Here is a 17,118-nt window from a genome sequence, read left to right as displayed (position 1 = left end):
GAATAAACTGATCTTGTAATATTTGTTTTACAGTAGCAGTTATCCATTTATAATTCATATTGACACCTTGTTCGTACCATACATTTGATAAACCATACATGTTACATATTTTTGGTATACAATCTAACCATGGGTTTAAGTTTCCATCACAGTATACAGTTTAAACAAATATTTGTACTCTAACTCCAGAACCCCTAACAAAGGGGTTTTGAAATTTTGAAAGAGGCAAACTCGCTCGTCATAACAATGCTTTTAGTGTATCTGCTACATACCCAGGAGAGAAAAAGATTTTTTTTTTTAAAGGAAATAACGCATTTTCACTCAATAATCAATAACCCCCGACCCCTGACTTTGGGGGGGGGGGGGGCATAAACGTCTTTTCACAGGAGTTCGCAATTTTATCAATAAAGTCAATAAAAATCATAGCAGTCACTCGATTGACCAAGTCATGAGCTATGCGTTAGCATAACTATGCTACCGCATAGCTCATGGCTTGGTCAATCGGAGTGATTTTTATTGACTTTATTGATAAAATTGCGAACTCCTGTGGTCTTTTTTGCCCTTTCCCCGGTCCATGCAAACTTAAATAAAGAAATTCAGTTCCAAGCCTAAAATTTATGTTAATGAATCTGTTTAAAATCTTTTAATGGGTAGAGGAATGATTTTGCTCATGTCAGACCAGAGACATAAATAACAGACAAAGCATTTTACGAAACTTTTTAGTTAGTGTGTTTTTAACCAATTGAATGAGAATGAAATGACGAACGAATTGTCTAAAAGCGACAGTTCGCGAAAACAATGAAAAACTACAGAACAAGGAAAAAATCAATTATTGATAAAAATAGATAGGAAAGCAAGTTTTTAGGGTAGACCAGGTAAGAATTTCGTTTGTTTACAAAGTAATTATTCCTTAGAGTTAATGACAATTTTAAGGGAATGCCAAGTATATATTTTTATTTAAAGCTGCCATTAACCGTCAGGATGACGCCATTTTGACTGTAATCAAATGTAAATATTTTGCTATTTCTCATCATAATTTGACATTTTCACTGTAATTTCTGTTCTTGGTTAAATATTGATTTAAAAATGATTTTTTTTTGTTCCTGTGAGTTGGGTTACGGTATTTATACATGTTCTCCCCAAAGATGTAAGATTTTGTACTTATATTTATACTAGGGGAATTCCAGTCTGTAAATCCCCCACTGGAAATTTCATCAGACATTCTGAAATATTGTTTTATGTAAATATTCATAGATTTTGGGATTATTTATGCTTCAGTGTGAGTAATTGATCATTTTGATTTTAGTATTGACTATATTCTGTGATGGAAATTTAACAAAATTGAAATGAAATTAAAATCAAGTAGAAATATGGGGCAATACTGTTATTACTTCCTCGTGTTATATTCCTTGAAAAATCTATTGATTTAGAAAATGTCTTTACAAGTACAATAATGCCTTCAGAGTTTGTAATGATTTATAAAAATGAATCATTTTTGTAATGTTGGATAATGGATACTTGTAAACAGGAAGCCCCACCCTTTTCAGACAATGAAATAGAGTACATTTATTTTCCTATTTCATTATGCTGGAACATCTATTTATTTCCAATAAAGTCCATCTGTACTTCTTGAAAAATGATGTTTTCTTGAAAAGCAATGGAATTGAATGACATAACAGATTGTATAGATCTCTTTCGTGAATGTGTGTTATTTGATTGCATGGTTTCCAGACAGAGGAAACGGTGAGAATTGATCATGTTTATTTAAATCTGCATACACGTTATAAAATTTCCTGTTTTTTTTTTACCAGTCTCAGACAGTATGGAGAGGGTGGTGTACCAGCAGCCCATGGACGATGGAGGTCAGGAGCATCATCCCATGTTGTTGAATGATGGCCGAGAGGTACCCAAACTGCCTCAGCCTGATCTAACAATATATGGTAATTTGTGATTACATTTTGCATTGAGTATCAAAATCCACTCTACAATCTGTTACAGTAAATGGCAGGAGGATTGACATTTCTTACGCAAATTTCATTGATTTTATATTTAAACTAAAAGACATGTATATGAAATGTGAAAGTATCATCATGTTTATGTAAGTATCACAAAACATTGAAAAAGAATATTCCTTGTCAGTCAGTAAACACAACATATTTATTTTTTATGCCCTGCTATGAATATGGCCGGGGCATATAGTGTTTGTCATGTCCGTCTTCCTTTGACCTTGACTTTACTTTTCTTAAATTAGTGTTTAGCTCAGTTTTAAAGAAACCATTCAGGATAGTACTATCAAACTTCATATGATGATATATACTGATAAGAGCTATTCAACTGCATCAACATTTTTGACCTTGACCTTTCCTTTGACCTTGACCCCACTTTTCTCAATTTGTGTTTTAACTCAGTTTTAAAGAAACCATTCATAATATTTTTATCAAACTTCATATGCTAATACATACTGATGTAAACTTTCAACTGCATATTCAACATTTTTTGACCTTGACTTTTCCTTTGACCTTAACTTCATTTATTTAAAATTAGTGTTTAGCTCAGGTTTAAATAAATCTTTCAGAATATTTTTATCAAATTCAATATGTGATACGTATTTGTGAGAACTATTCAACTGCATCAAAAATGTTTGACCTTGAACTTTCCTGTCACCTTGACCTCACTTTTCTTAAATTTATATTTTGCTTAGTTTTAAAGAAACCATTTAAGATATATTTATGTAAGCTTATGCACTTATACATAATTTGGTGATAATTTATCATGTATAACTTTTTGGATTTCAGTTTCAATTTTAAAGAGACTATTCAAGATATTCTCATCAAATTTCATACACTAATACAAATTTTCATGTTGCATTACTAATATACCCTCGGCGGGGCATTCATGTCTTATGGACATATTTCAAGTTTATACAGAGAAACATTCAGTGAAAAATGCAATTTAAAAAATTTTAAAGTTATATTTATTACTAAGACACTTTAATTTTTGCTTTTGCCACAGGTAATGATCTCTCCTACTTGACTTTGTTGAGACAACAGCTGAGTAACAGCTCGCATCAGAAACACCATGGATTTATTCACAGCAATCAGCAACCACAAAAGATCAAGCTTAACGTCTCCAAGGCAACACGGGTCCTTGAGCCTCCTCCTTCTCCGGATGAAGTCATCTTGATTGACAGTGATGAAGAAGATGACAGCACATCATCGAAGATTAATTTTCCGAAAGAATTCAGAGATCTTCAGATGGAAAGCTCAATTCAACTGAACCAGACTGTGGATTCTTCTGCTTGGACTCATCCGACTTCTCCTGCTCCAAGACCTGTACCAGTCCAAAAAAAGAAGCTGCGTATGTCCACCAAACTGGTAGCCGATGAGGAGGATCAAGGTTGTGACCTGAAACTAAAGCATGAAGATATCAAGACCAGGGTGGTGGATCGTACTCCCAAACGGCAGACAATAGACACAGGACAGCTGGGAATACAGATGAGAACAGGAGGAGGTATCGATGACTTAAATGAGATTCTCGAGTTGATGCACGAGATTGGCGAGATTCCAAAAGTCAAGGAGAGGAAGACCAGTTTTGAGGAAGGGTAAGAATTTTATCGCGATAATAATACTTTTTACAGACAGTTTGTTTTGCACTTTTCAATCAAAGGATGTCAAACACCTTAATAATAAATATAAGTGTGAGCGTGAAAAACTGTGAATGAGGCAGAAGAAGACAAAGCCAGATTTTGCTCTGAAACATGAACAGTACAGAACTGGGAAACAGATGTGTAGACTCAGCTGCAAATCATAGTTTTAATTATTTTATAAATCTGTCTCATTTTATATATATTGAAACTCTATGCTCTAAGAGTCTCTGCAAGAATATCATACTGAAAATCAGTTGGGTAGATTCTGTTGAAAATTATGAAGATGTTGTATTGTCAAAATTCCCTTCAGCTCACATGGGTTTGAAATAATTCTACCTTCTCCTAGGTTTGAAATAATTTTACATATTAAAACTTTACAAGTACATGTAAATACCTTCAAGGCAGTGGGCCACATTTATTTCCTTATCCCCTTTTTTTCCTCTTATGAAATCATTGACATGGAGAAGGAAGTTTACAATACAACTATGCATTTACTTCTGCAGGAAAGTGGTGGATGGAGAGAAGGAGGCACTAGTAGAACTGCTGAACACCCAGGAGAAACTAAAGAATGGAACCACAGGAGTCATCTGTCAGGTACGTAGGAGCTGGTTCAAGAAATGTGTGTCTGTACACATGCCTAAATTTTTAAAGAAATTTTTAGTGACTTGCATGTATTTGTTTTCCTCAGAAATTGTACAAGTTTATTTACAATATTGTCAAGAACATGAAGTGTTTGTAAAATCTGTAAATGGTCTAATTCAGTGAGTTATTGATGAAATCAAATAAAAGTGTAAGTTGCTTGGAACTCCAAATTTGAATTTAAAAGGACATAAGCATTTAGAAGTATATATTGCTTTCTTGAGTTTTCAAATCAATACGACACGTGCAAATTTGAAAATGTGATGCTTTTTAAAATTTAAAAAAACAACCCAAGATCATATAAATTTTCATACAGATAAAGCTGTTTATTATTCGTATTTCAATGATTGCAGAAACATTTTCTCAAATATATCTAGACTAACTTCTTTGTTATACACAGAGGTTGGAGAGTTCTCGTTATGAGGAGTACAGTGAGGGACATTTCACCGTCGTAAAACAGCTGGGGAAGGGATCATACGGAACGGTGGACCTGTGTAAGGATAGTGCCACAGACGAACAGTTTGTCCTCAAAAAGGTAGGCAGGGCTTTTCAGTGTTTGAAATAACCGTGCACCCGACCGCCAGAGATGCACAAATTTTGCAACGGGCAAACAAATTTGCATGTATTGACACCCGACTGGACATGTTAAAATTTTCGATAATAAAAATTCTGAGATAAATCTCTTTCATATCAACTAATAGCATCAGTATCATAGTGTAACAAGCCAAGAGGAAGAATCCATCAGTCTGTAGATTCAGGATCAAAGTTATGGTGAACTGGTTCCAGTCACATAATGGTTAAAAACAAATTAATTAAAGACAATATTTTCTCAGGCTATTAGATTTTTGGCAGGGCTGACAACTTTTACTAGCAGTCAGCCCTGCTAATTTTATGGTGAGTTTCAAAGACTGGTGCTTGTATAGGTGTGGTTACTCTGGTAGTACATGGAAACTTGTGTCAACATAAAGCCATAATCTTGTAAATGGTTTCTTATTTGAAAAAAACAAACTTTTGCCGAGTTCCATTCATTTAAGGTTTAATGAATCTATTAAAACAATCTGAATATTTTTAAGTGAAAGGTTTTTAGAGAGGATTAACACATTGCCACAATTTTTCATTCAGAAGTACATGTATGTGATTGTCACAATTGTAGAGATAAAATCATAAAAGTCAATATTGCATAACAATTTCTAAGCTCCATGAAACAGGTGTTGTGAAGAGAAATTTGTTTTGTAGGTACAGAAGGACTTCAAAGTAGAAGAAGTAGTGGTGCTGTTGTACCTTGAACATGAGAACATCACTGCTCTGTATGGATACATCAAAAGAGATGGAATTTCTGAAATTCTAATGGAGTATGCAGGTTAGAACTTAATTTTGCTGTTTAGGTTAAAAACATGTGCAAGTAATTTAGTTTTAAATGTAGGTACATTTTTCTTAATACATATTGTAAAAAAAATATTAAATGTGAGAGAGAAAAAAATGAAAGAAATTGTTTATTTATTTTGGAAAGAACAAGGTTCACTTAGGGCCTTTTTTGGCCCTGTGAATTTCTGAAAAACTGAAACTGCTTAGTTTTAGTTGACAATGCATTAAATTTCATTTAGACATTTGGCAATTGCAAATCTACCAAAAATGACGTAATTTTCTGGCTAGTCAATTCATTATGACATCATGAAATGCGTCATTTTCCTCATATCCTGAACAATTCTACAAAAACAGCCAATTTTTAAAGCTATTTTTCGGTAATTAATATAGAGCGCAATCTCTGATCTAAAATATGCAATTATTTACTGATAGAACCGTTTCTGAGGATTACAAAACATGTTTTATTTTTTAGATCAGAGGGTGCGCTCATATTATTCTTCTTCTTCTCTGAAAGTACTCAAATATACCTGTTTTCCTTCAAAATTCAAGAACATTGCAATTCCATAAAGCTTGTTTTCCAAGACCTGGACTTTAAGGAGAAAAATTTTAATAGGAAATGAAAGCACTAAGTCTCTACTTTATCTTGATGTTTAAAATGGAACATAAGGTGTTAGTCAATAAATTGGTATATCTACAAGGCCATTTTATTCATAAAGTGAACCTAGCTCTTTATGCATCAATATATTCTTACTTCAAAGTTTATAAATAGATATATAAAAAAAAACTTAGAAGTGAAATTCAAGAACTTTTTGTATTAATATACTATTCCAGGTTGTGCCCCATCATATGGTCATATTTATGTCAAAGGCCAGTGCATTACTGATTAGAAATATTTTAGGGATGAACCTGTTGAACTTTGTCCTGAAGAAACAAATGATGGAGGAGCAGGTCATTTGGAACATCACCAGGCAGGCTTTATCAGCCCTCAAATACCTGGACCAACACCAGATCAAACACCTGGATCTTAAACGTAAGAATTGACATATTTATTGCTTGTAAGATTACAAGATGGTTTAAAGGATTTTCTTAAAGAAATGGTTGCATGCTTAACAGAATAATTTAAAATTTGTTGTCTTTTTCGATGTACTGTCTTTTAAACAAATTATAAGGTCATTTGGATGACCTATGTTTATCCATTTTTGCCCATCATGTGTTGTGCTTTGTAAACTTTTGAACATTTTCACTTCTTCTCTTGAAAAACAAACAATTTCAACCAATGTTGGTATATATCACCTATGGGTAAAAGAATACAAAAATTATGGTCTTGTCCTGCCTTGTACCCATGGGATGGGTCAGGCTTCTAGGATAGGGCTTATTTGGTCATATATTGAAAATACAAAATACATAAAGTCTGAGAGTCTTTGCTACTCATGGACATTAGGCAGACAGACTGTTTACATGATTATAATAAAGACTTAACCTTCTACAAAAACTGAAGACTTTTTTTAGCCATAAATATAGTGGGAAAAAAAATTAAAGTTTTTGTCTCTACACAGCTGAGAACATCTGTGTCACAGACAACATGGTGGTGAAACTGACCGACTTTGGCTCAGCCAAAATGGCCATGCAGGAACAGGACTACCAGGGTTGGACCTCCGAGTACATGGCCCCGGAGATGTGTCGTTCCTTCCTGAAAAGCCGTTACCCCAATGTCTTCAAGGACGAGGAGGAGGACTTCTCTCTGACTGGGAAGGTTGATGTGTTTGCTTTTGGTCTTGTGTTGCAGTTCATTCTTGAGAGAGCACACACACAGACCAAATTTTACACCAATGGAGCCAACTCCTACAAAGATGTGAAAGATGTTAACCAGCTGAGACTGCAGATCATCATTGCTGTATGTTGTCTTTTTTTAAGTTCTGTCTTCTTGATGTTACAAGTCCTTGACTTTACATTACAAGGTTAGAGATTGAGGTCAAAGGATTAAAATCAAATTTATCATCAGAGAAATTTGGCTTTTGTGAGGGCAGTGGAGTTCATAAACATTTTTCCCTCTCCTTTTATCTCTCTCATAGGGAGTTGTGTTGATTTCATACCCCATATTTTGACTTACTATTGACAATGTTAATATATGATAAAAGAGGGAAAAATTACTCCCATTAAGTACAACGTAAGGTAGTTGTTTATTTTATTGTTGTGTTATTTTTATCTTTTAACAGAATGCGAAGGATCCGGACATGATTCTCAAATTGATGTTGACAGAGAAAGGAAGTGTGGGCATCAGAGAACTTCTCCGAGGCCTCCTACAGGGTGTGCCTAAAAACAGACTATCCGCAGAACAAGCCCTCCTCAAGATTGAAGGTACTTTTTCATAAAGAAAGTGAAACCCATCAGGGGATGTTGTTAGCTCACCTGAGCCAAAGGCTCAAGTGAGCTTTTCTGATCAAAATTTGTCCGTTGTCTGTCATTGTCGTCGTCGTTAACTTTCACAATGTCATCTTCTTCTCCAGAACCACTGGGCCAATTTCAACCAAACTTGGCACAGAGTATCCTTGGGTGAAGGGGAATCAAGTTTGTTCAAATGAAGGGCCACGCCCTCTTCCAAGGGGAGATAATTACAAAATAGTTAAAAATTAATGGCGTCTTTTAAAAATCTTCTTCTCAAGAACCAATGGGCCAGGAAAGATGAAACTCATGTGGAATCATCATTAGGTAGTGTATATTCAAGTTTATTCAAATCATGACCCCGGGGGGTAGGGTGGGGCCACAATGGAAGATCAAAGTTTTACATAGGAATATATAGGAAAAATCTTTAAAAATATTCTTCTCAAGAACAGCAAAGCCATGATTGCTCATATTTATATGGAAGTATTCTCAGGTAGTGTAGATTCAAGTTTGTTCAAATCATGACCCCCAAGGGTAGGGCGGGGCCACAATGGGGGATCAAAGTTTTACACAGGAGTATATAGGAAAAATCTTTAAAAATCTTCTTTTCAAGAACAGCAAAGCCATGATTGCTCATATTTATATGGAAGTATTCTCAGGTAGTGTAGATTCAAGTTTGTTCAAATCATGACCCCCAGGGGTAGGGCGGGGCCACAATGGGGGATCAAAGTTTTACACAGGAGTATATAGGAAAAATCTTTAAAAATCTTCTTTTCAAGAACAGCAAAGCTGTGATTGGTCATATTTAAATGGAAGGATCCTCAGGTGGTGTAGATTCAAGTTTGTTCAATTCATGACCCCCGGGAGTAAAGTGGGGCCACAATGGACGATCAAAGTTTAACATAGGAGTATATAAGAAAAATCTTCTTCTCAAGAACAGCAAAGCTATGATTGGTCATATTTGTATGGAAGCATCCTCAGGTGGTGTAGATTCAAGTTTGTTCAATTTATGACCCCCGGGAGTAAAGTGGGGCCACAATGGACGATCAAAGTTTAACATAGGAGTATATAGAAAAAAATCTTTAGAAATCTTCTCAAGAACAACAAAGCCATGATTGCTCATATTTACATGGAAGCATCCTTAGTTAGTGTAGATTCAATTTTGTTCAAATCAGACTTAATGCTTCATTAAAATTTTTACAGCCATGGAGAGGAAGCACATGATTCCAGGACTCCCTCCATCCGAGATGAAAGATGACACAGTATCTACAAAGTTAGCGTCCTTCCATCGACGCCGCTCTACTGCACGACAGCTCAGCACTCTGGCCTCCATTAGCAGCAACACATCTCAGATAGATGAACCCATGTCTCCTGGTCCCGTGAAAGGACGACGGAAGGGCAGAAAAAGAATTTGTCCATATGACTTTGATGACACCAACAAGCCAATTGCAGTGGATGAGAATCTCCTTGGAAATGTTCCTGATTTCTCAGTGCTTCAAGCTTAAGACTTGTAAAATTTATAAATGTGAATTATGAAACTAAAAACTAAAATACCACCAACAAAGTTTTTTTTCTTTAGTTAAGATATGTTAGATAGTTGTTGCATACTGCATATGTATAAGTTTAATAAGCATTTTTGTCAGCTGTCAAATTTATTCTTTTTTTATTTTTTTGGTTTCTTGAATTTTTTTTTTTAAATTTCAAACATTTTTTGTTAACTTTGATAAAATACCTGAAATAACATAACAAGAAAAACTACTTGTAGGTGCCACTTAAAAAGAATTGCCAAATGATTAAGCGTCAGAAATGTACTGTAATACCATTTGTTTTACATTTTTTTGCATGTGTTTAGATATTTGAAGCAATTCTAGAGAGATAAATGCAAAGAATAATTAGCACTGTATGTGTATCTACTCAAATTTTTACACTAACAAAAAGACATTGAGGAATTTTATAAATATATATATAATTGATATTTCATCCAGGTTTTTGAAATCAAAGGTTAAACCAAAAACTCCAAAATATGAATCCTGATTACACACACAAACAGTATCACAAAGGTTATAAAATGTATTCCCTGTTATATAAATTTTTCTATGATATGAAGTGAAAAAAGAATTGTGCAGCTTTTATCTCTCTAGAATACCTTATATATAGATGAAGATCCTTTAATGATGAAGTCTAAATTTGTCCAAATTTAAGTGACAAGTCCCTTTTCAACAGGCAGTAATAAGGAGAAAATTCTCAAGAATGGGGGGGGGGGGGCAAAACAAACAAAACTTACAAGAAGCTCCCTCTTTTAGTGAAGATCGAGATTGTCTAATCATGCCAAGTGGGTACTATTGGGGCCACAATTTGGGGGGGGGGATTTTGCATTGGAATATATACCAAAAAATATTTTTAAAGTCTTCTTCTCAGGAATGGAAGTTTGTCATATTTAGATTTAAGATTGTTCAAGTCAGGTTGAGGCCAGAATAGGGGGCAGAATTTTGCATTCCAGTACAGTATATATTAGTTAAATCAAATAATGAAAGAGGGCTACATCTAATCATATACATCTATTGATTTACAAACATGGCCATGTAGAAAGTTTTGTCAAGTCATTGGTCTTGGGGCAAGAGTGGGGTTACATATGGGGATCAGATGTTTACATGGGAGTTGAAAGGGAATTTTTCTTACTTCAGGCCAAGTTGTGGCTCATATTTTATGGACATTTCATCAGTTACTGCGTATGCTACCAGTAAGCTGTTGTAAACAGCAGTGGGGCTAAGCGAAGTCTTCTCTGCTATGTCCACGTTTTTCAATATACATTTTATTAAGATGCATTTTCACAATGACAAAAGAGAATGGATTAAAAGCATTAGAAAAAGTGCAGCAAATGAAGACAACCACAAATCCTAGAAGCCGCATTTTTTGTCCCACCCCTCCACCACCACCCCCTGTCAAACTTTGCTAGCTAGGCAAAACAAAGGCCTCTTAAGGAATCGTAATATTTATCCTTTTTATTGTAAATTTCTTGTGATATTTAAAGCCTTGAGAAATTCAGTAAATTTATGCATACTTTACTGTTTAGAAATACACATGGAATTATCAAAATACAAACCGGTGTTTTTACAGATGTTGAAGTGATAGTGGCCTTTGTGTATTTAGCTGCATTCTTAACGAAGAAAGGGGTTGGGTCTTTGTTGAAAGTGCATCTATTTCAGACTCATATGAGTTTGTTCAAGAGAAATTTAAGAGGAGCAGGAAGTTTTCTGCTAAGGAATGATGTCAGTCTTAGAACTGCATGAAGCACAAGTTCAGGTGCTTGTATTCCATGGAGAAATTGAATTTGGTTGAGTATGAAACCTTAATATGTATTGAGCCTTATGTGAAGCTTCCTGGACTCGCCATTTTATTCCACCCATCCATCCATTTACATATTGCATATATCATTCATCATTTTATGATTTTGCTATTTTGACAATTGCTTTAAGCTCTATGCACGGATCTAGATGGAGGGGATGGGTGGGTATGGAAAACCCTGGAATATGTAAAGTTATTAAAAGTATACACTGAAGCAACCAAATAAAAATGACTTTGGAACCCCCCCCCCCCCCCCCCCCCCACGATTTTTTTTTTTTTTTTTTTTTTTTTTTTTTTTTTTTTTTTTTGCATGCCAAGAAAATTTCTGGGTTTGATAATTTTTTTTTTTTTTTTTTTTTTGTCAAGAAATTTTATGGATTGGCAATCTTTACTTTTTTTTTTGACTGGAGTGGAACCCCCCCCCCCTTGAAAAAATTTCTGGATCCGTGCCTGAGCTCTAAAAGTTTATGTACATAGATATGCAAACAAAGTGCTATCAAAAAATTCTTAGGATTTATTCGGATAAAGAAAATAAAGAAAAACAGAGACACTTTGAAATATTCAGTAATAAAAAAAGGGTTGAGTTTGAAACCTTATGTGTAATTATGGTACATGTATGGATTAGGAACTTGTTGAGCTGTCACTTGTTGAGTATACATTGTGATCCAGGGTATGCTCTTAGTAGGATCAAATGACACTCATGAGATTTCTTATGAGGTTTAAATTTTGCTATTGACAATATTCTTTTATGGGTATATTTGTTCACCAAATTATAGAATTAACAGAAAATTGATTAAATACATGTACTTGTCAAATGTTTGATTTTCAAACAGTGATTGTACAGGTTTTGTTCATTCATTAATGTTTTTCTATAGAAAAAGGGTGATGTTGTAAAAATTAAAAAAAGATAAATAACAAGAAACAAAATGTAAAAGTTTTGATTGTTTTATTGTGAAAAAGATATTTTAAGAAAATCTTACTAGTATCACTACGCAAATCAAACCTTCAATTCTTTTCAGTCCATGTTCATAATGTTCTTAACATTATAAAGTTTAACCATTGCATGCAAATGTTTCATCATCAAAAATAAAATGGATTTCATGTATATTTATATTATTTTGTTGTGTGACTGCAAAATTAGTTGTGAATGTTTAGAATAATTCTCTCCCATTTATGTAACTTTTTCCACACAAGTTTCAAAATGTCTTTCAGAAGATATTTTTGAGTTATTTAAAACTGGTTCCACTCGAGACATTCCAGTGATCTATTGTTATCTGTATTTTCTTGTGTTGGTTGTAAAGATTTAAACAGCTTCTCCTCTACAACTGCTGATCGATCGAGCCAATTTCAGCCAAATTTGGCATATAGGTAAATGGGTCAGAATAACTCAAAATGCCTGCAAAAATCAATAAATCCAAAAACAGCATTTATTTACAATAAAAGTATATAGCAGTGAAAATCACAGTCTTACATTAATAGTTCAGAAAAAAAAACTGTTGTTAGGATTTCAATGCTAGTTAACTACAAGACCGTCTATATAGTAACGTCCATGTAATAGCCAGTTATAGAACACCTAAGGTAGCAGGGACGAGTATGCATACATAGACGAGTTTGGGGTAACCTCAAAATCTATTTTACTTAAACACAAATCTCTAGAAATGTCTAGAAAATGTAAACACAAATAATACTCTTTTAAAAATAATTACTCACAGGTAGCATGTGTACTCTAGAAATAACACTGTCTTCTAAAAATAAAGACTCGCGGGAACACCCTAGAAATAACACTTCTCAAAATGATCATGTTTTTACATGTAACAGGATGTTTAGGGGTTTAATTGAGACAATCTATATCATTACATTAATTAAACCATTACAATTATTACAATCAGTCCGTATGTTTTACAAACTAACAGCCCCATAAAATGTTTGATGCACGTCAACAGCATTCACCAAAATGTTTCAGCATATAAAGTTTGACAAAAATATCTTGATTTGTTTAAACACATTTTTTTTTTTTTGAAAAGCAAGGTCAGTATGAAAGAAAAGATCAAGGTAAAAAAAAAAAAATGTTGATGCAGTTGAATAGCTCCCATCAAAATTTGTCAGCATATAAGGGTTTATAAAAATATTTTGATTAGTTTCTTTGAAACAGCTAAATACAAATTTTGAAAAGATGGGTCAAAGGAAAGGTAAGGGTTAAAAAATGTTTATCCAGTTGAATAGCTCTTATCAATATATATCAGGATATGAAGTTTGATAAAAATATATGTAAAGTCCATCTACAGGACACACCCAGACTTCTTCCTCTTCCAAAATCTAATTGGGTTAATGTTAAATATGTAGAAGAGTTCAGAGAACTAGGTTTTGGTAAAATAAATAAATATATGATCTTTTTAAAAAGATCATATTTTGACCCCTTTTTGGCCCCCATAGTTTAAAAATAAAAATTCTGAAACTTTATTGCACATTTACAGGACACCACCAATCATATTCCAAAAGATGAGTTGCATGGTTATTGCGAAAAATGTAAGAGGAGTTAAGGCACCAGGTTTTTGTAGAATAACATTTTTAAATCGAAATTCAAAAACTTTATTGCACACCTGCAAAACACTCCCAATCATATTCAAACATATTAATAGACTACTGTGAAAAATGTAAGAATTCATAGAACCTGGCATTTGTAGGAAACAAACGACCCCAATCGACCCAAGGGTGAAAAACATAATTCCGAAACCTTATAATTGCATATCTACAAGACGCCAACAATCATATTCCAAAAGATGAGTTGATTACTGCCAAAAATATGAGAAGAGTTCATGCATGGAACCAGGTTTTTGGTATTAAAAAAAGGTTGTTATTTCTTTTACTCCCAATCGTGGCCAGGGTGAAAACAGAAATTCAAAAAACCTAGCTGCACATCTACAAGACACCACCAATCATATTCCAAAAGATAAGTTGGTTACTACATGTTAAGAGTTCAGGGAATCGGATTTTTGGAAGAAAAAATACGATTTTTGACCCCCAATGACCTTCATTAAATTCAGACACCTAAATGCAAATCTACAGGACACACCCAGGCATCTTCCAAAATATAAATTTGCTACTGCGAAAAATGTAAGGGCAGTTCAGGGAAAAACAAATGTTTTTGACCCCCAATCGCGCCTTGGGTGAAAATAGAAATTTCAGAACCTAATTGCACAAGACACCGACAATCATATTCCAAAAGAAAAATTGGTAACTGCAAAAAAAGTCAGATATGGTGCAGAAGAGTTGAGGGAACTAGGTTTTTTGTAGAAAAAAACGTCGCTTTTTAGCCCCAAGTGATGAAATGACAACTGCTCAAAATGTAAGAGTAGTATATAGGAAGAAAAAAGTGTGACGGACGGATGGACCAGAATATTAACAATATACCCGAACTTTCTCTAGAAAGTGCGGGAAAAAATGAACTGTAGGTTTTATTGAAAATCTCAACAACAACAAAAATTAAAAAAGTACTAATTGTTGGTTGATATACATTTAAATTCTGTCTTGAAATTGATTGCTAAAAAGGCGCATTTTGTCCATTTTTACACGTAGCTTTTCAAGCCTTTATGTTATGGCTTGGCGAAATTTCAAGAATTAAAAATCAAAAATTTAAAAAAAAAATAAAAAATAAAAATGAATAAAAACATGTTAAAATTTTTGAATCTTTAATTATATAAAGATAAGGAATGTTTAGAAGCAAATATTATGCCTATTGTTTGTAATTCGTTTTGGAAATAATGTTGGTAACCAAATAATAAGATTTTATTGTCATCAGCTTATTTTAAATGAGACAAGCTTATCTCTTAAAAAAGATAGGTGAGCTAGCGCGTTAGCCATCATAAAACACAGAATTAGATATCTGATCCTTTTGCTAAGTTGCTGAATCGATTAATTATTAATAGGCGCAGTGGTGTAAGGTGGGGGGGGGGGGGAGGTCTCAATTCGGAATGAATGGTGAAAGTGGACTTCACATCGGCGATGGCATAAGTCATCAACTGTGCTTTAAGCATTCTGTAGCTTACTGTTATTTCAATTTTGAGGTGAAATATAAGAGATCAGTAGAACCTAGACATGGGCACCTAGTTTAAAATTATCCAGTGTAGTACTGTTTTGTAGCAATCGCATCTTCTCGGATCTTTCCGGTAACATATACAATCTGATTAAAATCAAATCCTTTGATCCGCTCACATAGATTGCTGCAAAAGGCCAAGATTTTAATCAGGTTGGCAACATATATATCCGAGACTGTTTGCCGAGCTTGCCAGAAAGAAGTTAAGAAAAACTTGGTTATTTAGTATTCTTTTAGAATTAACCGATCTCTTCAGTCTTGGCATTAAAAGACCTAAGTTTAACTGTTACTTTTTTAACATTTGTATACAGCTTAGACAACAAAGAACAAAACTTCAGGTCATATGTATTTTCAGATAATTAAACGAAAGAGCAAGAGCCACGAACCATCAAAAATGGCCCTGTCTCAAAAAGTAACGGGGTTTTGTCAATTGATAGTGTAGACTTTTAGCTTTTCTTTGCCGTTTTTCTTTTTTCGATATCGATTATATTTTTTGAAAAAGAGAGTTTGAAGTATGACGGTGTTTTAAAAGAAAAATGCTAATAGAACGTCATTTTTTGAAACGTAACGTCGTAGGGCGGAAAAATTACCTTGAGCGATTTTACATATGTGACTTTGAATTAAAACTAGTATTAATTGGGATAGATATTTATTATCTTACTAATAAACTTCATAATTAATTTAAGACAATTAAGGACAGTTGGAAATTGATTTCACATCGCAGTCTTGATGGCAACTGCGTGTTTAACTGATTGAAATTTATAGATACATGTACAGTAAAAATAATCTGTGTTACTGTCTCGGAAAGTTTTCACTCTACCTGGTCCCTATGCTAATATAATTTTTAAGAAGGAACATTGTATTTCTATCCCTTGAACACATTTTTGTGCGATGCATCGCTCCTAATTACATGTAAGTATTGAGTATTGAACATCATTAAAAAAAAACATACGACTTGCTTCAAATGACGATAGCCTGTCCAACTTAGTTTTCCGGACTTTTTCCTACACGGCTGCAAATATTAGCTGATCATTTGGAATGCGCGTCCAGGTACGAAGTTTGTTTTTCAAAGTGGGGAAGAGGGCAGTCAGAAAAAAAAATAACGAGATACCTGAAATGATCTTAAAACGAATGTTTCTAAACTGAAGAACTACAATGTAATTCAATAAATGGATAGAAGTAATTGCAAAAAAAAATTGTTTAAATGGAAATAGACTTTTAATGCGAAATTCTTAGATCCTTAACTTGAGAGTATTTTAAGATATAAAAGTTCTAAATGATTTGGAAAAAGGGAGGAAGTAAAAAGTTGGAAGGACTTGTTTCATTTGTAACAATATTTTGAACGTCGTTTTCGAAACAGAGACATAGATTAATTGAAAAGGGGTGTCGCAACTTATCAGAATGGTTTATTAAGCAAACAAAACTCATCAAAACATTGTCGCCCTAAATGTGAGTTTCTTTGGAATAATATGGAATACATTTCCAAAAAAAATATTCTTAAGAAAGATAAACCTGTTAAAAATCACTAATTTAAGGCTAAAGCAGAAAATAAATCAGCCCTGTTCATTATTTTATATTTATCGATATTTGCTAGAACCCCCCCCCCCCCCCATCTCTTGCAAAATATTCGAATATTTCTCTCCCAAAT

The 17,118-nt window shown here is 33.8% G+C and overlaps 1 protein-coding gene across 1 annotated transcript; it reads left to right on the top strand.

The window, feature by feature from the left end:
* Positions 1-760: 760 nt before the first annotated feature.
* On the top strand, positions 761-9,596 carry LOC133194169 (uncharacterized). Its single transcript, XM_061330168.1, has 10 exons — positions 761-875; positions 1,812-1,940; positions 3,013-3,601; positions 4,150-4,240; positions 4,686-4,820; positions 5,522-5,645; positions 6,549-6,680; positions 7,207-7,544; positions 7,867-8,008; positions 9,236-9,596. The coding sequence occupies exons 2-10, from the start codon at positions 1,823-1,825 to the stop codon at positions 9,535-9,537; spliced, it is 1,971 nt and encodes a 656-aa protein (XP_061186152.1). The 5' UTR covers positions 761-875; positions 1,812-1,822; the 3' UTR covers positions 9,538-9,596.
* The last annotated feature ends 7,522 nt before the right edge of the window (positions 9,597-17,118 follow it).

Source organism: Saccostrea echinata, unplaced genomic scaffold (assembly GCF_033153115.1).
Source record: "Saccostrea echinata isolate AGI-Se365-2 ecotype Australia unplaced genomic scaffold, CSIRO_AGI_Sech_v1 ptg000028l, whole genome shotgun sequence".
NCBI classification, from domain to species: Eukaryota; Metazoa; Mollusca; class Bivalvia; order Ostreida; family Ostreidae; genus Saccostrea; species Saccostrea echinata.
This window is presented reverse-complemented; position numbering and strand designations above follow the sequence as displayed.